Here is a 25,664-nt window from a genome sequence, read left to right on the forward strand (position 1 = left end):
ATTTACTGTAATAACACCATCTTCTAGTGCCCTCTGTGTGGCATGTATTTATAGTGTGTAGGTGTGCGCTGTATGCTGCCTTGCTCGCATTTGTAAAATGATTACGGTCCAGGGGTTGTTGATAAAAATTCCACAAGGTCTCCAGCTAAGTGATAATTTAATTTCAGTGTAATGCAATTCAGTAGAAATACATCAATCAGAATAAATGAGAGTGTATATTATGATTTGAATTTGCATTTTTTGATATTGAATAAAAAAAAATCAGAGAACATTTCAGCCGCGTGTGCATCTGTGTACATTTGCATCGTATACTGTGAGGTGCTGCCCTCATATTTTCTGTCAAGGGCGTCACCAGATGGTCACAGGACCGCGCCAATTTACCAATCTAGGCAGTCATTACAGTTAAGACCACTTGGAGTGACCCTAATTAGTCAGTTACCCCGCAAGGGGCACCCTGACAATGTGTAGAGGTACCCCGCCACTCATAGCACACGCAGATTAAACCGCCACTGTCCAGGCTCTATTGTTTCACTGTTTGTGTCTGTGGTGCCATTGTTGGAAGCTGCCACCGCTCTCCCCGTCTTTTTTGTCTTCTTCATCCCTCGTCTTGCTTTTTCATTGATCTCCATTATCTTCATTGGGAGTGACAAACCGTGGGGGTTGCGTTCGTTAGTTGAGGTTTGTTGTTACAAGGCATACACGCATTCCAGTAGACATGATGGGGAAGAGGAGCGTTGATCATGGTTCCTCTCACTCTCTCTCATACACAAACACACACACGCACACACACAGAGACACACACACAGCAACGAAGACATATTCTCAAAGTGGTCCCTCGAGACAAGAAACATGTCGGGATAGCGAAGCAGAAAGAGTTCTTGTACACCTGCAAACACATACTTTCAGCGAAGAGAAGACAGGCCTTGCATGAAATACAAAGACTCATACACATTACACAGACTGCAAACTTTGGTCCACATTAACATTTCTGCTTCTCTCAACCCTGCTTTGTCTCTCTGTGCTATTTCAAGGGAGACGCTCAATCGTGCACGCACTCCCATACACTCCCCCCCATCATCAGCACGCTTGCAAAAACACTTCGTCCTTTCATGTCATGTTGCTGAGCAGTCAGAGAAGAGAGGAGTGGAAAGAAGAAAGGAAGAAGGTCTGCCTGAAACGAAACAAAAAAACACCCAGCCCGAACACCCATTCTCATGTACTTCAGCAACAATTACATGACGAGACGAGAGAACACGTTTATTTGTGATTTCAAGTGGAAGCAGCCAGACAGGAGAGTTGACATGATACCAGAGAAACTTCAGTAGCATCTGCAAGTATCACGATTTGTAGTACGAGTGTATCCGAACAGGTTTCTAATAATTTTTTTAATTGTGCATTTAAGAAAACAGAAGTGTTAAACCATACTAGGCTGTTTCCTAAAGTAATTTCAGTGGATTTTTGATCATGTCTGTACTGGAAGGGGGGATGATTGAAACTATAAAGGCTGCTCTTGTAAATACTATGTTGAAGGCTGAAACAAAGTGGTTTGTACATTGTAACCAATGTGCAACCATGTGTAAAGGTAAAAATGTTTAGGCTATACTTTTTCTGAATGACGCTGGGGAAACAAACCATTTCCAATGTCAAAGAGGTTTGGATGAGAATGTTTTATACGCTGCACAATGTTTACTTTGTGTGAAGCGTACTGACAGCTTAACGCTTCGTCTTTTCGTCCGAATTTTTTCTCAAATGATTTCCATGCTATTCATACATGATTTTTTTTTTTTTTGTAAAGAAGCAAACAAATAAAATAACATTGAATTTCAGGGTAGAAATCCTCTGCTGTGGTTGATGTAGTCTAGCATCAGTGTCACAATTACATATAGTTTGTCCATCAAATAGCCAAGTCAACGCACGTTTATTTTTCAGCCCTAAACTCTTCCAGTCATGAGGAACTCTAGTGTCATAATAAAACAGCCCAAAACACTTTTCATCAAGCACATATCCCAATAAATACAGGGAGTGCAGAATTATTAGGCAAATGAGTATTTTGTCCACATCATCCTCTTCATGCATGTTGTCTTACTCCAAGCTGTATAGGCTCGAAAGCCTACTACCAATTAAGCATATTAGGTGATGTGCATCTCTGTAATGAGAAGGGGTGTGGTCTAATGACATCAACACCCTATATCAGGTGTGCATAATTATTAGGCAACGTCCTTTCCTTTGGCAAAATGGGTCAAAAGAAGGACTTGACAGGCTCAGAAAAGTCAAAAATAGTGAGATATCTTGCAGAGGGATGCAGCAGTCTCAAAATTGCAAAGCTTATGAAGCGTGATCATCGAACAATCAAGCGTTTCATTCAAAATAGTCAACAGGGTTGCAAGAAGCGTGTGGAAAAACCAAGGCGCAAAATAACTGCCCATGAACTGAGAAAAGTCAAGCGTGCAGCTGCCAAGATGCCACTTGCCACCAGTTTGGCCATATTTCAGAGCTGCAACATCACTGGAGTGCCCAAAAGCACAAGGTGTGCAATACTCAGAGACATGGCCAAGGTAAGAAAGGCTGAAAGACGACCACCACTGAACAAGACACACAAGCTGAAACGTCAAGACTGGGCCAAGAAATATCTCAAGACTGATTCTTCTAAGGTTTTATGGACTGATGAAATGAGAGTGAGTCTTGATGGGCCAGATGGATGGGCCCGTGGCTGGATTGGTAAAGGGCAGAGAGCTCCAGTCCGACTCAGACACCAGCAAGGTGGAGGTGGAGTACTGGTTTGGGCTGGTATCATCAAAGATGAGCTTGTGGGGCCTTTTCGGGTTGAGGATGGAGTCAAGCTCAACTCCCAGTCCTACTGCCAGTTTCTGGAAGACACCTTCTTCAAGCAGTGGTACAGGAAGAAGTCTGCATCCTTCAAGAAAAACATGATTTTCATGCAGGACAATGCTCCATCACACGCGTCCAAGTACTCCACAGCGTGGCTGGCAAGAAAGGGTATAAAAGAAGAAAAACTAATGACATGGCCTCCTTGTTCACCTGATCTGAACCAAATTGAGAACCTGTGGTCCATCATCAAATGTGAGATTTACAAGGAGGGAAAACAGTACACCTCTCTGAACAGTGTCTGGGAGGCTGTGGTTGCTGCTGCACGCAATGTTGATGGTGAACAGATCAAAACACTGACAGAATCCATGGATGGCAGGCTTTTGAGTGTCCTTGCAAAGAAAGGTGGCTATATTGGTCGCTGATTTGTTTTTGTTTTGTTTTTGAATGTCAGAAATGTATATTTGTGAATGTGGAGATGTTATATTGGTTTCACTGGTAAAAATAAATAATTGAAATGGGTATATATTTGTTTTTTGTTAAGTTGCCTAATAATTATGTACAGTAATAGTCACCTGCACACACAGATATCCCCCTAAAATAGCTAAAACTAAAAACAAACTAAAAACTACTTCCAAAAACATTCAGCTTTGATATTAATGAGTTTTTTGGTTTCATTGAGAACATGGTTGTTGTTCAATAATAAAATTATTCCTCAAAAATACAACTTGCCTAATAATTCTGCACTCCCTGTACAGGATGATATATGGTTATGAAATTGGTCAATCAGCCTTAAAAATCTTGTGCACTGTTCAGCACTGATAAGTAGGATATTACTTTGTCAAAGGCAGGATTTATTATTTCAACGACTCAATCCCTTTCATTTCTTATACATAATACACCTCTGTGTAATAAGAGCACATAATGATCCAGTGGAATTCAATATTCAGTTGTCATTCTTATACCACAACACAGCAATCACATGTTCCAATGAACAAAACACAGGACAGAAAATAACAGCAGTAATGTGTTTATCATCTCAGCCACTGACTTTGATAAATAGCCAAAATGGTCTTCTTATAATTTACAGTTATTACTGCTTAATCATGAGCATGAAGTGCACAAAAGTAGTTTTGCATCCCAAGTCGTTGTCAAAGGAAGCTCTGTATTGGAGATTATGTATCAGAATTTCAGGAGCGGGACCGCGCCTCCAAACATGCTCCTTCTGGTTCTCATCTATATAGGTTCCCTCAGTTCTGTAAGCTGTTCATTCTCGTTTACGTGCCCCACCCTCACTCCCTCACCTTTTCAATTATTTAACTTCTTTACTCCTATTTAGTACATGGAGATCTGCCACCCCCGGGAGCTGTCGCGAATCCCCTTCGAGGCCTTCCCCAAACCGCAGCTAAATTCATGTCCAAGCATTCACCTTTACCTACTAAAACACTGTCAAACCTAAAGTGAGGACATCGGCCCAGCTAGTGAAATAGCAATTAAACATGTTAGCCTCAATACGCATTTGCTACTTCGTTTCATAACAGCGTAACACAGCTGTGACACCATGAGTGCAATGGGCTGCAGAGTTGATGAGTTTGTGATATCAGATGTATTCTAGGTGTATTCTTCAAAAACAGAAGTGATGCTCTGCTCGATGTTAAAAAAAAGACCTTTGAAGAGAAACCAAAGCTTTCTCAATTCCTGTTCATAATGATTCACCACTTATCACAACATTGAGAATAATTTCTTTCTTTAACCAAGCCAATACAATTTCAAGTACCAGTATAATCATTTTAATAAGGATTGCGCTTTTTAAACACAATATGCAATTTTCTCTGAGAACCTTTCCCCAATGTTTTTCTTTGTAACTAAACAAATTGACTTTTTTAGCCTGATTGTATGAGTTTGAAGATTTTTTTTTTAGACTTACCTTATTTGATAAGTGAAACTGTCCTGTTCTGTTGGCAGATAGTTGTTTCAAGTAATTTTTTCCGCATTTTCTTTGATTTTGTTGCTTTGCAGTATTTTGTTAGCATTTTTTTTTCAAGTAACACCATAATTTTAAACTAAATTCTCCTTTCTATTAAACTTCTTAATAGGTCCTTAAATAAGCCTTTATATGCGGTTTCCCTCACTAAGCAAGAATCTGGGAGCCATCCATTAGCTCTAAATAGTGTTTGTATATTGATATTGCTGCCAAAACCCTGTGAAACATACAGCAATGTTCATCTATTCTATCTATCTATTCATCTATTCATCTTGGACATGTACAATTTCTGTGTTGTGCTTCACTAGCTGTTGATTTTGCCTAACATCATAACTGCCTAACCCTGGCCCCACTCAGTTTTAAAACTGGCCTTGATTGAAAGCACTGCACTTTGTTTGTACCTCGGGTTGACATTTCGGTTGTGCTCTGCGTTTTCCAGGAGAAACCTTCTGTCTGTTTGTGTTTGTCAGATGGACCTTGAAAGCAACAGGCACGGAGAGCAAGGCGGAGGTGTGTGTTTGTGTGCCCATGTGTGTATGCTGATGGACGACAAGGGCGACTCCATTTCTTAGGTCAAGCTTCGGGTCATCTCTGTTGCCCTGGTAACCCTGTTCTGGCTGGGTTGCTTGGCAACAATCCTCTTTTGTTCCAAATGATTTAATTTGAAGCATATCTTCCCTCGTCACCCTTGGCTCACTGACTCACCCCTCTTCCTCGATCTTGTCCTCCTTCTGTCCCTCCATCACTGCTTGCTGAGTCTTTTCCTTCACCCTCCTCACTGAATTCCCCTTTTTTAAATCTTGGCCCTTCCATTGACATCGAGAGCCCAATCCTTCTTTTCCCTGTCCTGTAAGTCCCTCCTGTTATCAGAAGGTTTTACGAGCGGATAGGTGTGTGTGTGACTATGTGAGAGCACAAGAGTGAGTTTGCTGAGTTTGAAGGTGGTGACTTTGCTTGACTGTACTTGCCTTTCTGTACTGTGCCATACAGAGTACATTTTCATGTTTCTCATAAACTAATCTAGGATCTAAACTTGCACTGTCGTCTCCAATGCCTTCCTGTGAAGGGTTTGTATCATGTTCTTCCTTTGCCTGTAAGTGCCTCCCACAGTCTAAATATATGCATATAAATTTAATTGGGGATTCTAAATTCGCCTTGGTTTTCGAATAAGTGGCTAAGAAAATGGATGGACGGAAACTAATCGGCAGCTGTGCCAGCCTCCGTTCTTCTAAGAGGCTGTCCACAAAAGCCTGGCTGCAGGGACTTAATACTTTTCAGCTGTAAGAGCATTTATAAGGGTCAAGCACTGATGTTGGACACAGACTGAAGCCAGAGAATATGACCTGAAAGTCAAGACACTGTTGCCAAAAATGTGGGAGCATCACTCTCGTCTTCTGAGAAATTAAGATTTAGACATTTTGGAATTTAAACTTAATTTAACAAATAAGTTTGTTCACATACTTTGAGGCTACACTCTGTCATAATATTACAAACTGTAATGTTTAACCGTTGCTTAATACAGCAGGCTGTGTTCTGCTGTTGTGCCTTACATCAAACAAAACCTGTCATTCATAACAAAAAACAAAAAGTTTGCGAGTTTTTAATCAGTTTGTTCAGAATCATTACAGAGACATCATTAAGACATCATCAAGGTGTAATTTCACTCAAACGTAAATTATATTAAATGAACAGCCAGTGTGTGTGTGTGTGTGTGTGTGTGTGTGTGTGTGTGTGTGTGTGTGTGTGTGTGTCCTTCTCCTGCTTATCTAACAGTCCAAGTATCTGATTGCGGCACGCTTTTGTTTTCCAGAACAGTACACACATTTTTTCCAGACTTCTTGTTATTGCTGTTTTTGAAAAAATGGGTAGACAACACCCATCTTTCACAGAGAGATGAGCACAGAGAAAGACAGAAAGCAGATTCTGAGTCTCACCATAGCAGGTCCAGTGATCTTAGTCAAAAGGGCAGACTTCTGGTAATTGACTACTCATTTCTTTAAGTGGCCTATTGGCAAGGGCAGTCGGTGCATTTGCCAAAGCATTAAAGATTTAACTCTCTTTATCTTCCTGCGTGTGTGTGCGGAAGTGCAGATGGACAGATAAAGCTTGGTTGCCATTTTTGATATCATGCGATGATTTGTGGTGGAGGATTTTTTTTTAAATCGTGGGTGTACTGGTTCAGGACAGGGCTTCTCTCTTTAAAATCTAAAGCATCTGTCTTCCTCTGTCTTCCCAACCCGACTGTGTCCGATTTATTTTTAAAGAAGCTTAGCTGACAAAGCTGTATTGAAACTCTGCAGAGATAATTATAGAGGTAATTATGATGTAACAAACAGCAGCTGAATAATGGGTTTCAGCCTGATTAGCAACTCAATAAAGCATATATGCCATTAAAGTATAGGTTCAGATTCAAGTCGCACATTTTATCTGTATGTACAGTAGGCATACTGGTTCTGAAGCAATACTCAGTTTTACTCCACTGCATCAAAAAATAGGGTCAAATTGTTCTTTCATCATTTTAAATTAGTATGAAGTGTTTACATTCTGAGGTTGGTTTCTTCAGCCTTACAGTTTGATGTTGCTGGCTGAGCCCAACCACAAACCTGTGTGGCTCAGAGAGCTGCAGGAAATGAACAGCTTTTACTCAAAGCTAGCCACAGTTTTTTATGCCTGTACATTTTTTATACAAAGAGAAGGACAGAAAATGATGCACTTTCTTTCACAGACAGCTGTGCATTCCAAGTATGATGATGGAGGATGAGAAACATTCAAATAAGTGATTAAAGTGCAGATGGGTTTAGGCAACTAAAATTGTAAGGTGCCTAAAGGGAAAGATGATGGGTACGGTTAATATCTGATAATCTGGATGTTAAGCGTAGGGTTTTGTTTTTTTTAAATCATAGGGTACAGAACTTTCCTGTGCTGAACCTAATCTTAGCTGAACCGGTGCAAATTTATGACCTGTTAAAATATCTGTAAAACTAGTGACATTCAGAGAGTGTGAGACTTCTTTGGGTCTACAACACTCAAGCAATTGCTCACTTTGGTGACAACCAAAAAATATTGCTCCCATCATAGGAATACTATCCTAGGAAACATGGAGAAGGAATTTAATGCTTAAAAGGCCATAGCTTTGGAAGATACCCACTTGATTTGACTCCCTCAGACTACTGAAGTTTTATTTCACTCTGATTTTGTAGGGATGAAACAAATTTAAGCACTAGTAAAGTGACCTTAGAAAGAGATAAGTTCAAACCAGTAGCGAGACAAGGAATGATAACAAGAAGTGTGAATATTCTTGTGGTCACGCATTTGAAAATATCCTATCCTATATTAACAGTTATCTCCGTTTATTGCTGCTCTTTCTCCCCACCTCACCACTTATGTCAGCACCTCTTCATTTTTTTCATCCATACTGTATGTGAGCTTTCTCATTTTTCTTTTGTCTTTGCTCTACTTCCCTCCATCTTGCTCTCATTGTTTCTTTTTTCCCACTCTTTCGGTCTTTTTGCCCCCTTTCTAAGTCACCCTGTCATCTCTCCTCATTGCTCTCATCAATCTATATATGCTTATTTCTGCCATGTCCTTCGCTCACCTCTCACTCTCCCTTTCCCTCTTTCATTTGCTTTCTCCCTGTTTTTCCCCTGTGCTTTTCTCTATCTTTGTCTTGCTCTCTCGCCATCCCAACTCTCTCTGTCTTTCTCTTCCTTGCAAATCATTATTCTTTTTCTTTTGTCAGCAGTGAAGCCCTTTTCTGCAAAATGAATCCCCCCTTCCTCCCTCTCTCCCTGCTTGCGCTCCCTTTTCATTCTCATAGTGCTGTTTCAGTGGCAGGGTGGGGCGGCCGGCTTGGCGCCTGACTACTGCTGCAGACACTGCTGGGCTATGATGGTGGTGGTGTGTGAGTGCGTGTGAATGGGGGGGATCTAGCTCGTGGAGGATGCGGGTAAGGAGGGGATTGCCCGATTTCTGAGCTAACTATGTTTGACAGGGAACATAGGGAGGGTGGGTTGGCAGGGTAGTGGAGGGGTACTTTATGGGAGGTGGTGGGGCCTTTTGTGGGCTCAGAGAATCCCCCACAAGTAGGACTGATTAAGAAAAAAGGCGGGCTGGGGTAAAAACTAAGGGCTAAGGAGGTTGTTTGTCCTAAGGTGGCAGATAGGGGGTCCTTAAATCCCAACATCCAGTCCCACCCAGCACTCCCCCCCTTTACTTCCACACTCATCTACATCCCTTGACGATTTTAAGTAATTTGTTCACGGTCCCAAATAATGTGGCACCAGAATGAGGATTGCAACAATCGCTGTTCTGTTAAAGACTGCAAAGCTGTAAAGAGCCTTTTTGCTCCAAACGATCTGCATTTCATAAGTCAGACATGAATGGGGGGTCTGCTTCTTTTAAAAAAAACAAAATTGTTATGATTTGCAGATTTTTCTTAATTCACCAGGAATTAAGAAAGAAAATAGATTCAATCTGCATCTTGTGAGTCGTAACAGCTGGACGGTAATGGTGGAGAGTTAAAGGGTGGAGTGAGGGGTGCAATAGTTGGGGAGGAGTAAACTTGTGGATGGTAGAGGTGGGCAGAAGGGCACACACACCCACACACACATATTTACAGTCCCGGATATGCACACACTTACCCAGGGGGATGGGGGTGGTAGTTGGGACAGCTGGGCATAGATGGATGGTGTGGGGGAGGCTGCTCCGTATCTGTCAGGGTGGGTGTATGTTTGTGTGTATGTCTTTCTGAATGTGTCCTCTGTGCATTATGGGGAAAGAGTGTGCATGCATGTGTTTTTCGCATGTTCCCCTTCTGGAGTCCAGCTGTATCTAATGCTGCATTTCTTTATTAAGCACATTTTTATCCATTAATGTCCTCGTGTCTGATGTGTGTGCCTGAGAGATGTGTAACTCTTTTTTGTGTGTGTATGCCCCTGTGTACAGTTTTGGGGGTGAGTGGTGAGTACATGAGGGTGTGTCTGTATGGAGGAGGGCTGTTTGTGTGTGTGTTTGGGGGGAGGGTCAGCTTTCTTGTAGTCTGCGCAAGTGGATGCCTCTGTGTGTGTGTAATGGCCTGTATCATACCACGCTGTATCAACCCGCACATTGTTGGCTGAGTTTCCCATCAAATGTGTACAGCATCAGTGGCACCATGACACATGACTGTGTCTGTCACACACCATAGCCTTGGACTCAGTGCAGCTGCAGTGGAATATGGATACACGCACAGGAATGCACAGGGTAACGTGCACATGCACTTCGCCTCAACCACATGGAGATAAAAAGCATCTCATAAATCACACAGATACACACGCTTCTTCCCACGTATTTGTGCACAAACAGATATATTCCTAGCCACAAAAAAAAACAACCAAATACCACTGTGTGCTTGAGCGCTAACACGCACTAGCATGCAAACATCTTCGATAATAAGATTCTCGGGGCTCGCACACACACGCGCAGACGTGCACATACTGAGACACAGTCAGATAATTACCTCCCTGCAAAGCAACAAATACGCTCTGCTTACAAATATAAACCACACGTGCGCAAATATGAGGATAAAAATCTTATCACATAAACACAAATGCGCACTTAGACCAGACCTACATGTGAAGGTACTCTCACACGCATACGCACACACCCGCACACAGTTGTTTAACAGTAAATAAAGTTTATTAACCTGAGTTAATTAGCAACAACATCGTAAATCCACCCTGGGGGACCAAAAAACTGAGGAAAACAAGGAATTAAGGATGGGGAGAATTAAGCGAGTTGATCAGTAATAGAGGAGGAGGGGAAGGAGGCTTGACAGAAGGGCGAGGAGGTGAGGGGGGACGATAGGAAAGCAGGGAGGACATCAGGGCAGATGGAGAGAAGGAGGGGGGAGAAGCTAGAGGGAGACAGATGGAGTAAGAAGGAAAAAGAGGGTGAACATGGAGATGTGCAAGGTGGTTTGAATTTTTCACTGTCTGTTCTTTGTAAGGAGAGAAATTGGAGGAATAAAGAGGGAACTTTTTTTCTTATTAAGGCAGTAGTTCAAACTTTTTGGGAAACACACTTCCAGAGAGTGAAATAAGGTGACTAAAATTAATCCAGTGTGTGTGTGTGTGTGAGTCTGTGTGTGGTACCGAGCTGAAGTCAGGACCTGGTTAAACTAGTTTCACCTGTTCTTATTCATACATATTTATGTAGTTTAGCTTAAATACATAGATACCAGGCTAACATTGGGCCATACAGGATGAACTTAAGCCTCACAGTATTGTATTTTATCATTAAAGCTGCTTGTTTGCAGAAGTTTGTAAAGGCAAAGAAAAAACACGTTTGCTTAATTTCATTCTAACGTAAAGCCTGGGGAGTACGGTTCATTGTCAACATTCAAAACATTATGGCAACACTCTTCTTCAGCACTGTGTGAACAATTTGTGTTTGACTGAATAAGTACCTTCTGTCTAGACATCTTCACAGATTGACTTTGAATTTTTGAAGTTAACCACAAGCTGAAAATGATATCCAAACTCAGTGCGCATGAATACATTTTCACAATAAACCGCCCAAAACGTAATTAAATGTGATATGAAATGCAGCTAACTGTAACAGAAGAGAGGTTTTAGTTGGTATATTGTCTCTCTTTGGATAAACTGAACAAGTTTGCAGTGCAGCTCTATATGTAATGCACACACATGAGATTGATAGCGATCTTCTCATCTAACTCTCTGACAGAAAACAAATAAACCATATGTTTAAAAAAATGTGGAATTATTCTTTCAGGTTGTTCCCTCTCTCTCTCTGTTTTTCTTTTTTTGTCACTGGAGATCTCTCGAGCGCTTCTCACTTCCTCTGTTGTCTCACTAGCTCCTTCTTTCCCCTCCCTCTCATTTTTTTTCACACACGCGCACAGTTTCCCACCTCGTTTTATCACCCACCCTGCATACTCTTATCCATCCATCTTTCTCTCTGTGTCCTCCTTCCTCCCTCCCTCATTCCATTGACTTGATATCCCAGTCAGCCTTCTCCCCTTGCGTTCTCTCACCTTGTTTCTGGCTAGGGAAAGTGTAAATTGTGTTGCTTTAAATACCCGTGTCTTACTCTGGCTCTAAGCTTGGTGAGGGAAGGCGTGGATGTGAGGAGGGAAAGAAAGAGCAGCAAACCACAGAGTTTAACTTAACGTCTGCTAAGGATAGATAGGTCTCTCCTTTTATTTTTGCAGCTTGAGTGTTTAACCTGACTTAACAGTTTAAACTCTGGATGAACTTCATTTCCCTCCTTTAACTTTGCTGCTAAGGAGATTCAAAGGTAAAAAGCACAGCCGTATCTGAATCCCAGGATTATTGGAGCCAGATTCTAGTGGCGAGTGACTCTTTAGCACTTGTATGAACCAGTTTCAAACAGCAGATGGTTTGGGTGCGCCACACTGGACTGTATCATAAAATATGTTAACCACAAACTTTTTAATAACTCATTTCAAATACTGTAATATCTCTAGCATCCATCTTAATACCCACTGCTTCTAACCGCACCCCTCTGACCATATAATAACGGTTTAAGTCAATTTGAGATATTGCTAAAAGATTGATAAATTATGCTCTTGCAGTTAAATTCTACACACATGGTCCTTCAACTTAATTAAGCCAAACTTTTCTTTGATTAATATTTGACCAACTGTGCTAAAAACGTCAGCATGCTCGTATACTGTACAATTCAAATAATTTGTATACATTAGTGGAGCTTTAAATTTAAGATGTAGAATGCCTGTTAATCATGATTAAAGCATTTTAGGCCTTATGGTCCATAAGAGTGAGATTAGCCTTTATTTGTTAGCTTTCATTAATTTACACACAATGTTTTTGTAGCTAACAACAACCGGAGCCTGATGTATTGGGCGTACTGGAGTAGCTGAAAATTATGTTTTGCTCCAAGACACTCCAGCAGTGTTAATGAACGAGCTACAAGTGCAGCTTTCACATTTACCATGCCAGTTCATGGATCGAATCTGCAATCTTCCTCAGACCCTTTCACTTCTCTAACCTTTAACAAACCGGCACCCCAGATCAATAATTTTAAATGAAAATAAAAGACCGATATATGACAAATAACCACGAGACAAACAAACAGGTATAATAACAAAGGCCGCTACCTTTCTGGAAGTTAACCTCCTTGGCTCTGGGTCGTTCTTTATTACAGGGGCGTGCTTAGTTTGAAACCTTGAGACATTTAATTGTTGCGCTTTTGAGTTTTTATTTCAGATTGAAGTTTGGAGAAACATCTGGGAGATAAAGTGTAATTTATGCAAAAAATGTGACGTGATGGCTTTGAAAACTTTACTCCCACACAAATTTGATGAAATGATTAACTGGTTGATATTACCTTGACTAAAGGAAAAGCTTTGTCTGGTGTGATCAGGAGATATTTTATTTTGTATTCTCATAATCAGTTATCATTGATTAATCATTTACCATTGTGGAATCTGATGACAGTATAATCTTTGTTTTATATCTATGGTAATCTGAGGAAAGAGTAATGGATGCATATTATCATCATTGTAATCAAGTCTCAAATGGTATCCACAGCATTGTATTCACCGTCCAAACTGGAGGGTCCAGCAGGACCTTGTTCTAATTCATTTGCAGGCCTACATCAGAACATGCACATACAGAGTTATGTAAACACGCACGTTCGCATACACACTTATTTACACAGGGAGGTCATGTCAGGACATTCTCTAGTTGGACACACAGGCTCACAGAATTGCACAACATGACATGTCACACACTTGTTTTTCTCTACAGTATCATCTGATGTTTGTATAAGGAGAACTTTGGACTATGGGGAGACTGTTATCATTTCCAGTAAAGATCCAACTGTGATGTCATAATGGCAATATAAGGAGTCGGGATGGTTCAGTTGACGAAGGATTGGATTGCAAATTGTCTTCCCACACTGACTGCGCAAAGTGTGTAATAAAGGTCACTATTTTTTGAAACCTACTTCGGCTTGGGCTTGCTTTCTTCTCTTCCCTAAATCGAACGAACCTTAACACTGGCATTTAGTGTTCCACTGATAAAAAGCGACATTTCTGGGTTTTTTCTGGTGATAAATATTCAACATTATGTAAAGGATCCTTAAAATATGTCCACTTTAAAAGCATGTCTCCTCGCTGAAAAGTCACTAATTGGCTACTGATATTGTTTTACCAGCACAAATGTCACACTGAGCCTCAAACTCAGGTTGTCCTTGATCAGAAAATGCCAGCACTCTGTGGCAGCTAGACAACGCAAGATTGGCTAACTTGTCAGCGTTCATTGCGGTTGGCTTGATGGGTAGTGCAGTGGGACAGCCAATTTACCCAAAGTGTTCATGCCAAGTGAAGGAGCTTGTGCGATCAGCCACAAGAATTAGCCCAAGATGCTATTAAAGGAGACACTAATCCGTGGTACACTTGACCACACATTCAGCCCTCAGCCATCATGGTGCTTAGATAAACTAACCACAAGGTCAGAGCTGCAGTAAAACAGGAGAGAGAGCAAGTGAGCGACTTCCTGACATGAAGGGCTCTGGAAGTCTCTGAGTGTCTTTTGAATCCCGCTGGCAAAGAGCAGCTGTACCTTTATTATCGCTCTGAAACCTTATAGCCCAGAGGCAAACCTGAAGCCTTTTTTTTTTGCCTGATGTTTTCTGTGATGCTGGACTTGCTGGCCAGTTTTAAAATGAAAAAAAAAAAAAAGATGCCTATAGTTTCTCCCAGGTGCTCTTGGCTCATGTACCGCAAACGTGTGTTTTTGATGCTACATTCAGTTAGTTTGCTCTCCTCCTCTTCTGCAACCTTTCTTTGTGTGCCCCTCCTTTGCGTGTCTTGATGGGAGTTCCGCTGAAGCGCACTTAAGCAGATGTTCTTCCTGCAGAAAAAAAAAAAAATCCATTCCACCGCCGGTGCAAGGATGCGATAACGCTCCACACCGAATATAAACCTGTCTCCCGCTTGACAATTTGGTTCCAATTAAACTATTTATATGCGCCGTATTTTCAGGGGTGAGGAGACCGCTTTGAGGCATATTTTCTTATAAGAAGTTCCCCCACGTTGGCTTGGTCTTGTTGTCAATTATGTCATATTTTCCTTTTGGTTGAGATTTGAATGAGTGAGCACCGGCATATTTGGAAGATAGTAGGAGAGGAGAGGGCGCGAAGGGTGCACACGAGGCCGAGATATGTGGAACTTCACGTGGCAAACAAACGAAACCGCAGCTACCATGTTAGGCTTTACTTACCGTAACGAGGGACTCCATGTTTTAGTATAGATCTCTGGTTCTGATTCACAATTTGTCACCCTCATTGAATGCAGAGGAGAATTAGCTTGCCTCATCACCCGTTATCAAGGGAGCGCTGTTAAATACCATAATCTGAGCCAATTTGAATACTGTTATACACCCAGACAGTTCACTCTTCAGTGATTTTTGCGGTGTTCCAGTTTCAGCTACAGCCTTTAGAATCCCTTCATTATGTCGGGTCATTTATATTCTCATTCTCCTTTTCCTCTGACCTGCTCATTTCCATAATGCCTGTCCTGTTTGAGCTTCCTCTGGACCAGCCGATGCATATGCATGGAGTTAAAAACTGACACAGATATTGACAAAGGAGAGTTAGAATGCCATTAGAGGTATGAGACAGCGCTCTTGTTGTTGCTTTGACCCGTCGAGAGCCACTGTCTGCTGTAGTCGCTTCATCTTTGCTGGTCCCTCAGGTCGCATGGTCCCTGGATGCCAGGGCTGCAACTGACTCATTGCTCTTACACTGGCCTCGCAGACATACAAGTAGATAGCCATTTGTCTACTTTTTTGTCCCTCTGACAGCTTGTCTGTGTGTCGGTGTGTGTGCGTATTGTGTCTGAGCTTTCAGAAAGACAGATAGAGATATATAGATAATCTGACAAGCAGAGAAAGAGATGGGCGGGGGGAGATAGAGAGAAAGAGTGAGATCGAGGCGGGTAATGCACTTTGTGGGTTTATCTGATTTGTGTGTTTGTGTGTGCTACTATTTTTGCCTGTGTTTTCATATGAGCACTGCATCTCATTGACTTATGATGCATTTATATCACTCAGTCTCGTGATTTTTTTCTTCCCTCTCTCCTGTTACCTAGAAGACGACCCCTTGCAGCCAATGACCTCCGATGAGACGGTGCCCGTGGGGGGTACGGTGACATTGACCTGTCGGGTGGCAGAGAGCGACAATTCCTCACTGCAGTGGTCCAACACTGCACAGCAGACCCTGTACTTTGGAGAGAAGAGAGGTGAGAGGAAGTCAGGGATGGAGTATCATTAGGAGCTAATTACAGAATATGTACAAATTCTGCTAATTTACTTTGCCAAATGTGCTTTGGATCAGTGCTTTTCAAACCACTTGTGCTCAAGTCACACCAAAGGGCAGACCAACATTTCAGTGCGCACCTTAATCCTCAAAATGTGACACAAAATAGTCACCAGTTCTTATTTGGTTTGATTTTTGTCACCTCACTTGCAGCATCTGGTCTCAGCCTGACACCTGAATTTCAGATACTTTCATATAAAAGTCTTGCTGCCTCTGGTTTCTATCCAGTGCTCTTTTTAAAAAAGCCAAGGTTCTCTCAGAAGGATGTTTAGTTTCTAAGTGCCTCTTTAGCTTGCACCGTGTTAGCTTTAGCCAGCTTTTCCTGACAGATGACTTTCAGGCTGAGGGCTGTTAACATCCCCTGTCCAGCTGTCGAAGCCAAAAGAAGCGGGTTTTTTTCCCTCCCGTAAGGCAGCAGATTTTTTGCACTGATGGTTATTTAGAGAAAATAGTATGTAAAAGGTACTAAACAACCTATTAGTTTATCCATAGCTTTTTGTGCAATTCAAACCTGAAATCATGGCAAAGCGTGCAATAGACACGCCGTTTGGCATGCAGAAGTTGCCATAACAGCAAGGGGAGATAATATATTTAAAGCCAAAAAGTCGCTAGTGACCAAGGAAGGTATGAAGTAGGTTTCAGGGTCCTTAATCACCAGAAATCATGAAGCTAGGTGGTTAATATGTATATACATGTAAATGTGCTAAAAATGTCTGTTTAAACGCTCGTATTCTTGTTGGCTTAAAATAAAACATCTCCCTCTGCTGGTACTCCAGCTTACTGCAACTTCTACATGCGTGTCCATTTCACACTTAGAAGAAGCAAAGTGTGGAATGGACACGGTGGACCGGCATGTCTATTACACATTTTTCTGTGATACGGGGTTGGCAATAATATATTGTGATAATAACATATGTTGGACACCTGGACTTACCCCAGTGGACACTAGTGATGGGATTTCCGGCTCTTTTTAGAGATCCGGCTCTTTCGGTTCGGCTCACTAAAAAGAGCCGGCTCTTTCGGCTCCGAACCGGCTCTTCAGGTTGTTTTGTTGCTTTAATTAATTTATTATTAACAATAATATAAAATTATGCACAAAAGGAATTACTAACGTAAAAACAAGTGGTTTTATTTATATATGTTTATATATAAATATATGCGGTGGCCCCTAGAGACAAAACATGTACAAACTCCAAAACACATTTCTAGCATGAACTGAACTTCCAAAGCAGAGCTACTAGATCACTTAAATTACACAATTGAAAGCATGTGTGTATTTGTGTATTTATACACAGGCACTCATATATATATTCAAATAATTTAAAAAAAAGTTCATTTACCTGTTATTACCACACACCAAATCCGGTCGTTGGTACTTGCTGGCTTGTGTAGCCACAAGATAACAAAGGCTCAACACTGCGCCCAGCATCCTGGAGCACTTCTGTTGTCTTTTGTACGTGTTTTGAGTTTGTATGTGCTTCTGAGTTTTTATATGCTTCTGAGTTTTTACGTGCTTCGGAGTTTGTACGTGTTTTTACATGTTTTGGAGTTTTTACGTGTTTTGGAGTTTGTACGTGTTTCTTACGTGTTTTGGAGTTTGTACATGCTTCAGAGTTCGTACGTGATTTGAAGTTTGTATGTGCTTTGTCTCTAGGGGCCACCGTAAATATACTTTTATTTATTCACTCCACATAAAATGTAATAAATAAATCATATAATACAAAAATCAACTATTCACATTTCAACTTTTAACTATTTAAATTTTCAGCTTTTTCCTTTCACAAATTTAAAGTGAAAAGAACACAAAACACTGCAAACCACAACACAATTAAATATAAATTATAATATGAAAACTAAAAGAACATGCATATTCTCTGTCATATGGACCTGCATGAATAAACTTTCTTAATCCTTTATCATCTGCAACCGAAAATAGTTGTGGATGATTACTATACCTTTCTAATGTTGTTGTCCCTGCCTCTCTTTCTCTCTCTCTGGCTCTGTTCCTGTGCTACTGAGTGTAACTACCGCCCCTCCCCCCTCTGCCCAGCGTAAAGCACAAGGCTCGCGTGCAGAGTGAAGCGGAAAAAAAGTGCGAGAGAGAGGCTGAGAGAAAGAAAAAAAAAACCCACGTGACGGCTCGCGATAAGGAGCCGGCTCGCGTCGTTCACGTCAAAGAGCCGGCTCTAAGAGCCATTTCGTTCGCGAACGACCCATCACTAGTGGACACTATATGGGGATCATGGGTGTCAAATTGATGTTAGTACATCAGCCACACATATATATATCTATGTTGGCCCAGTAAAGACCCATTGCATAATAACATATAAAAAACAAAAACACATAAAATGTTCCCTTCCTAGGTACAATCTGAAAAAAACAAAACAAAACAAAAAAACGTGAACTTTCAACATCCTGTATCAGTTTTCCATTTTTTAATATCATTGTTAGAAAGAAGGCTGTAAAACTGAGATCGAGTCAGACTTCTGGGTCAGATGAAAAAACACCTTAGATAAAACTAAATATATATATGTATGTATTCTTTTTCTTCTTTCTTGTATTAACCACTCCTGTAAGACATCCAGGACACTATTTGAGGCCACTTCTCACCCCAGTCCATTCCTATTTGATGATTTGTTATGGGGACTGATGGAATGCACAGGGCTTACACAGCTGTGACATAAATTTTGTTTTAGTGTGAGACCACAACCCTAAAACAAAAGTCACAGTTTGGTGAAGCATTTTAAAGCTCATGTCCTGGCTGTACCCTGCCTTTAACCCAATGACAGCTGGGATAGGCTCCAGCTCCCCACAGGAGGATCCTTAGCTTCTTATCCAAACCTGGATAAGGAGATAAGAAAATGAATGGATGGGGTTTAAAAGCTCAGTGCACCCCTGTTTGTGTCACAAGTAGGTGTAATTGAGAAAAGGAAAAAAGAAGAATTTGTGCACTTTCTGATTGTCGCTATAGCAGACAAGCAAACAGAATTAACAGCTAACAACTGCTCACAAACTGCTAGTGTCACAAATGAATTGTATTTGTGAACTATAAGGATATAAATGGTGAAGTAATGTCATCCGCCACGTTGCTCCAAGGCTTAGATTACTAGTTTTGAGCTTGAGTAGTCATCGTGGCTCCAGCTTTTCCTCGCGCTACTCATTCTGTCCCTCAAGCAAAGTAATTGCTTAAAGACGAAGACACACATACACAAGTTGTCTCACGCACACGCACACACAGATCATTAAGCCCCTGAACTGTTAAAGGATCAAAAAACTTGGAAAAACAATGGCTATTTTCACTTTAGCTGTGATGTGTGTTATTGCAAGGGAACCCATGTAAAGGCTACTTTAATGATGCTTTCTAACACAGAGTGATGTCAAGAAGTTCAGTTCTGCACTTTTCTCTGTATTACCCATCAGAGATGTACGTGAGAACAGACATTAAACGGTCTTTAACCTTCCCACTCTGTAGTACAATGTGATGTCTGATTGTGCTCATGTGAGAATAGCACAGTTAATTCTCTGGTGAATTCACAGCAAATGAGTGGGCGTCATGTGTCCTGCCTCCGGCTCGCTCTACTCAGGCAGCTCCCTCACCTAAAGCAAACGGATGGAGAGAGAGTGAGGATGGCTGTGAAACTGACTGGCTGCTGTACATTTGAGAAAAGACAACTGCAGGCAAAGTCACAACCTAGCATGTTGAAAAAAAAAACACCCCAGCTATAGTAACAATTGGAAGGCGTAAAAATTATGGATATGCCTTGGACAGATGGCTGCACTTATGATTTTTCAGCAGCTTGCTTCACTAAAATGACCCCTAAAAGTGAATTAAACAATAGGATTTCACTCCCTCTTGAATATGTCTTGGATGCATTTGCATATTGCACACTATCTCATGTATCAAGGATGCATGAAGTATCATAACTAGATGTAAATAGAGTCTATTTAGATTTTTTTAAAGGTATATGCTTCCAATATATTTTCTGAAGAATATTAATTCTGTTTGAATGGAATTTTTGGAGGATGGGTGTGCAATAAAGATGTCTCCTGCTGCAATGTTGTTGAATGAGGCACCATAATTACTTCATATAAACAGGGTCAAGTGCTTTGTTCGAGAAAAGCCTCAACGACATTAGGAGACCGAGATGGCAAGCAACATATTTTTCTAATATTGCACAGTGCCAAAAGCGCTCAGTTAGTGCAACAAATGAAAACTGACGACATAAACAAACTTCTGGGGGGCTAAAGTGCATCTTAGCGAAAAATTCAAACTGTTTTTAAGAAAATCTGTCACAGTTTTTTAATAACCCATTTTGTGCAACTTGATGGGCGAACTAGCTTTTGTGCCAGGCTGGCTTTTATTGACATTTTGAAAAGAGAGACTTCCCACTCAATGATACAGTGGTCAAAAAAAAAAATATCACACAACAGACCTCACATTTGAAAAGGGAAAAAAAAAGAGGTGCTGCTGGTGGGGTTAAAAAAATGACACTGTAAATAAGGACTGACATTAAATATGGATTTTTGGCTCTAATCATGCCTGTTGACTGTGCTCAAACCCATGGCTCAAAACATCATGAGGAGTGAAAAGGAGCATGCCCAGCAGCTAGTTGGAGTGACATTAATAGGCTATGATTGTGAGAAAAAAAATTGCTTTTTCTTTATTTGACATTATGACAAAAAATACTGCCAAAGTGGTGGTTAAAGACAAATACATTAAAAAAAAAAAAAATCTCTGAAACTTTCTTGTAGTTTGTCCATTTTCTGTAGTCCAGCATCACAGAGCAGGCTTGGCACTTGGGAGTGAAAAAAGGAGAGAGTGGTACAGATGGAAGGAGTGATAGGATAGTTGGGGAATTACAAACGAGCCAGACGAGAGTGCTAGAAAGCCTCCCATATGCAGTAATACACGCTTAACAGTGGAAGTCAAGTAATTGAGAGATGGAGTTGAGAATTGCGAGAGTATAGATGGCTACAGGCTGAGAAGTTTTCACTGCAAAGGGCCAGACTTTTTGAAACAAACAATTTGGAAAACAGAGAGAGGCGCGAGAGAATGGGGAACAGAGGTGGGGAAGGGCAAATTGAGAGCGCAGCGAGTCTTTACTCCAGACGGAGCTTCAACCACAGTGTAGAGATTGAAGACAGAAAGTGAGGCTCTTCTCTGCAGTGATACAACACTTACAGATCGAACCCCTACTTGGTAGGGAATTGAGACGAGTATTGGAGAAGGAGGTGGTGGTGGAAGGGGAGAAGCAACCCATTGTAGTGGGTTAAAAAGCTGAGTTAAGAACCAGATCTGGGTGAATGGTGGTGCTGGAGGGGTGGAAGGTGTGACGGGAGTTGAGAAATCTTTGACCATGTCTTTTCTTTAAAGTGAAGCAGATGGGGGGAAGAAGGAAGGTAACGTCAGGTTCTTGTCTTTTTTACAGTAATGATATAAAAAGATAAAGCTACGGAGGTATTGACAGAGTAAGATTACAGATAATGACGATAATGACGAGGCTGAAGGGAGACTGGATAGTAAATAGAAGACAACGGTTGTCTAAGAGGAAAGAGAAAGAAGATGAGAGAGCATTTTGACTTTAAGCAGATGCTATTACTGTGATGGAAGCATTGAAAAGCAGAAAAGCATGTCCAAGATGCACAAGGAAATGGCCTTGAAGGACGGATTGCAAGAATTCAAATGAGAGGAGACTTTTTTTTTTTCGGTAGTTGTTGAAATGTATGATTTCACCTCCCATGTCTAGTCATTTGAATTTCTTATAACGCCATTTTAGTATGCTTAGGATAAATGCTTGCACTGTTTTATGTGGTATCACCTGCCGTTTTCTGTCATTAGTTTTAAGCAGGTAGCAGTAAAGCTTTTACTGGAAAAAGCTGGAAACAAAGCTTATGAGATTTAAGTGAAACAGTGATGTAGTATAGTGGAAAATAAAAACAATGAGAATCTGCCCTCTTCCATAGTATGATTCAAACCAGAAATTTCAAATTGGGATTCATCACTGAATAATAGAATAATAGAAATCATTTTCAGGCCAGTTTTTGTGTAACTGAGCATACCGCAGCATTTTCTCCCTGCTTCTCTTCCTTATCAACGACTCCTTGACAGCCACTAACCTGAGCTGCCCTCTGATTATACTCATTCCTAGTCCCATTCCTCCAAAATGACAAGAAAGCCTTGCTCAACACTTTTGTACAGCACCATATATATTTCAAAAAAAGTGTCAAAAGCTTTCAGTGTTTAGTTATAACAGTAATTTGTGAAAATGTTCTTCCTCTTTCAGTTAACGCCCTCCACACATTACCATTCCCGCCCCAAATTGTCTTGGTAGTTCACTGTAATTGTCGAGCCAAGAAAGAAAAAAGTCAAAGTCAGATTAAAAAGGTTAAATGAAAGGATGCTTGGCTCTAAAAAAGTGCAGTATGAGAGCGGGAAAAGAGTGACTTAAAATTCCTCAGTTGTCCAGTTTGGACATGATAGATAGAAATGAGGCAGCAAGTCATCTCTGCGGTTGGCCCAGACAGTAAAGCGCAGGCAGTGCACTTCAGAACTGAGACAGCAAGACATAGATGGATGAGAGTGAGGAGAAAAAAGAAGGGCATATCAGAACAGGAATAAAAAAGCGGAAAAAATTAGAGATACGATTGAAAAAAAAATCAGAGGGGGAGAAAAGAAAAGGAGACGAGAACGGGGAATGAGAGGAATCAGAACTTCTCACCATCATGTTTCAACATAGCACAGCATGCAGCAGGCTTTGTAGCGGGAGGGAGTGAGGGATGAGCGAACAGCATGGTGAGCGATAAAAGAAGACGCACAAGAAAGGACGAAGCAAATGATGAGTGACAACTCCTTACAGAGATAGCCACCACACAGCAGACTGTGGAACTGACGAAACTGTTCTGTGACAAAATCTGAGATGGCAAAGGAGAAAAGGGAATAATCAAAGATGGAATGACAGATGCTTGTTTTTCTTTAAACAGGTATCCCTATTAAAATGAAAACCTTGCCGTTGATGCATACATGACAGTTTCACCATCATTAAAGCAAGGAGAAGAACAGGAGGGGAGGAGATAAAGAGAGATGTGATGCAAAAATGAACGGAGGGTATGAGGGCAGAGTGGTAGATGTGACACTATAGAGAGAGCAGAATTGGGTTTATAAAAATGATACAGGGAAAGTAACTTGGAAAGAGACCTGGAATTCAATTTATAAATACATTTTTATTCACAAGTAATATGAAAAATGAAACATCTAAGCCCATGCTGTGATATATGAAATGTTGACGTTGTTGGCATTATCACAGGGTCACATCAATTCAATCCAATTCTCCATGGTAGATTGAAAGCTCAAGCTGACTTTTATCATTAATCACTTAGCCAAAACCATTGATATCAGTTAAATTTGATCCTGCTTTCACAGATGAGAGGTGATACAGAGAGGCAGTGACACAGAGAAGGGAACAGAGAAAAGGGGCACATTTAAAAAAAAAAAGAAATACAAATCCTTTTTAAAGCTTCATGGAAGTGAATTGAAAGAGAACACGTTAAAAAATAGAGTAAAAGAACAAAACTGAGGAAACCAGTCTGGTTCCAGTGGAGCAGAGCTAATGAGAGTTCTGCAGCTATAACAGACCAGATAAAGATGAAGCAAAACAGGAAATTAATTGTTGAGGGACATAAAGCCCAGTTGTGTTTATTAAAGCAGATACAATTACAAAAAAAATGCTTTTTACAGCTAATCCTGTCCTGCATTAATCCAAGCGTGCACATTTAGTGCAAAGGAGCCTGTCAATGCATGGCATAAATAAATGATCTGATAACTGTAGCCAACACAGGATATTTTGATACATTTAAGGCTTTAATTTGAGATCATTTATTTTAAGACCCTTTTAAGGACTCACATACACCCTGGAGGGAACATGTGCAAGTGAATGGATGGATGGATGGATGAGTGAAAAAAAGACCTTTTGCTGCTAATAGAAGAGATTAGCCAGCTAGGAAGGCATGAAAACAGATGGGTTCATACATTAATGCTGAACTGTCAGGAGACAAGCCAGGGGAAAGGAGGGGGGCAGAGATACTGAGACCAAATGATGGACATGAGGGAGTTAAATATTCACAGAAAGTTGCTTCTGTATGAGAACTTTCAGTTTGTTATTTTATCAAAAACAACCCTTAAGTAGAATCATTTCAGTACATCTGTGAAAGGTCTCTTAGTCATTTCTTACAGTAGCTTTAGATAGAGTCACTAAGTTTAAAAAAAAAATAGTTGTGAAACTTTGTTTTAGCGTGCTTGACATAGTTGTTTGGTTGTCTGAACTCCCAGCTGTGGGTGAGCTTGCTACAATATAGTTAGCAAGACCACCGGAAGGCAAGATGAGGCTGAGTGACTTGTGTATTCTGTCAGAAAAGAGACAAACCTGTGAGCATCCTGATAATAATTTTTCATACTTTATTGTGAAACCCTAACCTCTGGGGGACCTGGCATCGTTTTCCCACAGTACACTGTGACATCCTTGGGATTAAATAAATGTTGCAGTAAATGAGCAAAATCCCCCCAAATTCAGAAAAAAATAATTTTAAAGTGAATAAAAATGAGCTCAGAGGCAGAACTTTCAATAAAATTATACAAGAGTGAGAGTTTGATTATAATATTGCCTCCTTGTTTCCCCTGATACAGACTTCTCTCCTGCGGTGACTTTCTCCGGTTTGTCGGCTCAGTTTTGTGGTTTTGGTTCATTTTTTCTTCCAGTTTTACTTCTGATGCAAACACCTAACAGGAGCAGGTGTGACAAGTCTATGTCTCAGTTGCCCCAATGCAATAGGATAGACAGTTTAATAGACAGGAAATGCAATATAAAGGAGTCAAATTTATTTTGCATTTCCCCCTAGGTTTTGTAACTAGCAGTCATAATATAAGAACAGACTCTTCTTCCTTATTTGTCTTAGGTTAGAAGGACCCTAACATTACTGCTAATAAAATAAAATGTGATATGATATCCAGTTCCAAGCTATGGAAGAAGTTGCGAAGGAAAAGGCATTAAGCATTATAACTTGTTGCACTGCTGACCCATTGACCTCCATAGTCCAGTGGGAATGTAGTGCTGTATTAATCAGTGTTGGAACTGAAACTGCAGAAATGATCCAGCGAAACAGAAGAAAGTGCCCACATGAAGAAATCCCCTCATTAAAAGCAGGCAAGAGCGTAATCAAACATCACTCTTGCATAATGTGATTGAACGCTCTGCCTTTGAGCTCATCTTGCCATTCACTTTTTTTTTTTTAGATTGACTTTTAATTTATTTCTTTTTGTTCAGTTCTTGTGGGATTTCATTGAATTATCATGACACGGATTTAATCACATAAACATCTTTTTATTCATTGCTTTATTTAAACTGCAGTCCAAAAGCAACAATTTTCACTGTCTATACTGTCAAGCAGAGAAAAACAGAAACGGGAATGTGCTGCTTCTACATTTCACTTGAGGCACTTT

General features: G+C 40.7%; 1 protein-coding gene across 8 annotated transcripts in view; it reads left to right on the forward strand.

The window, feature by feature from the left end:
- The window catches only part of cadm3 (cell adhesion molecule 3), a 116,380-nt gene that overhangs the window by 27,188 nt on the left and 63,528 nt on the right, over window positions 1-25,664 (forward strand). For all 8 annotated transcript variants that reach the window (XM_082512485.1, XM_082512488.1, XM_082512489.1 and 5 more), the window contains exon 3: window positions 15,945-16,094. In XM_082512485.1, the coding sequence (XP_082368611.1) occupies window positions 15,945-16,094 (150 nt within the window). The remainder of the gene's footprint in view (window positions 1-15,944; window positions 16,095-25,664) is intronic.

This window comes from Aulonocara stuartgranti (assembly GCF_965226115.1).
Source record: "Aulonocara stuartgranti genome assembly, chromosome: 18".
NCBI lineage: Eukaryota > Metazoa > Chordata > Actinopteri > Cichliformes > Cichlidae > Aulonocara > Aulonocara stuartgranti.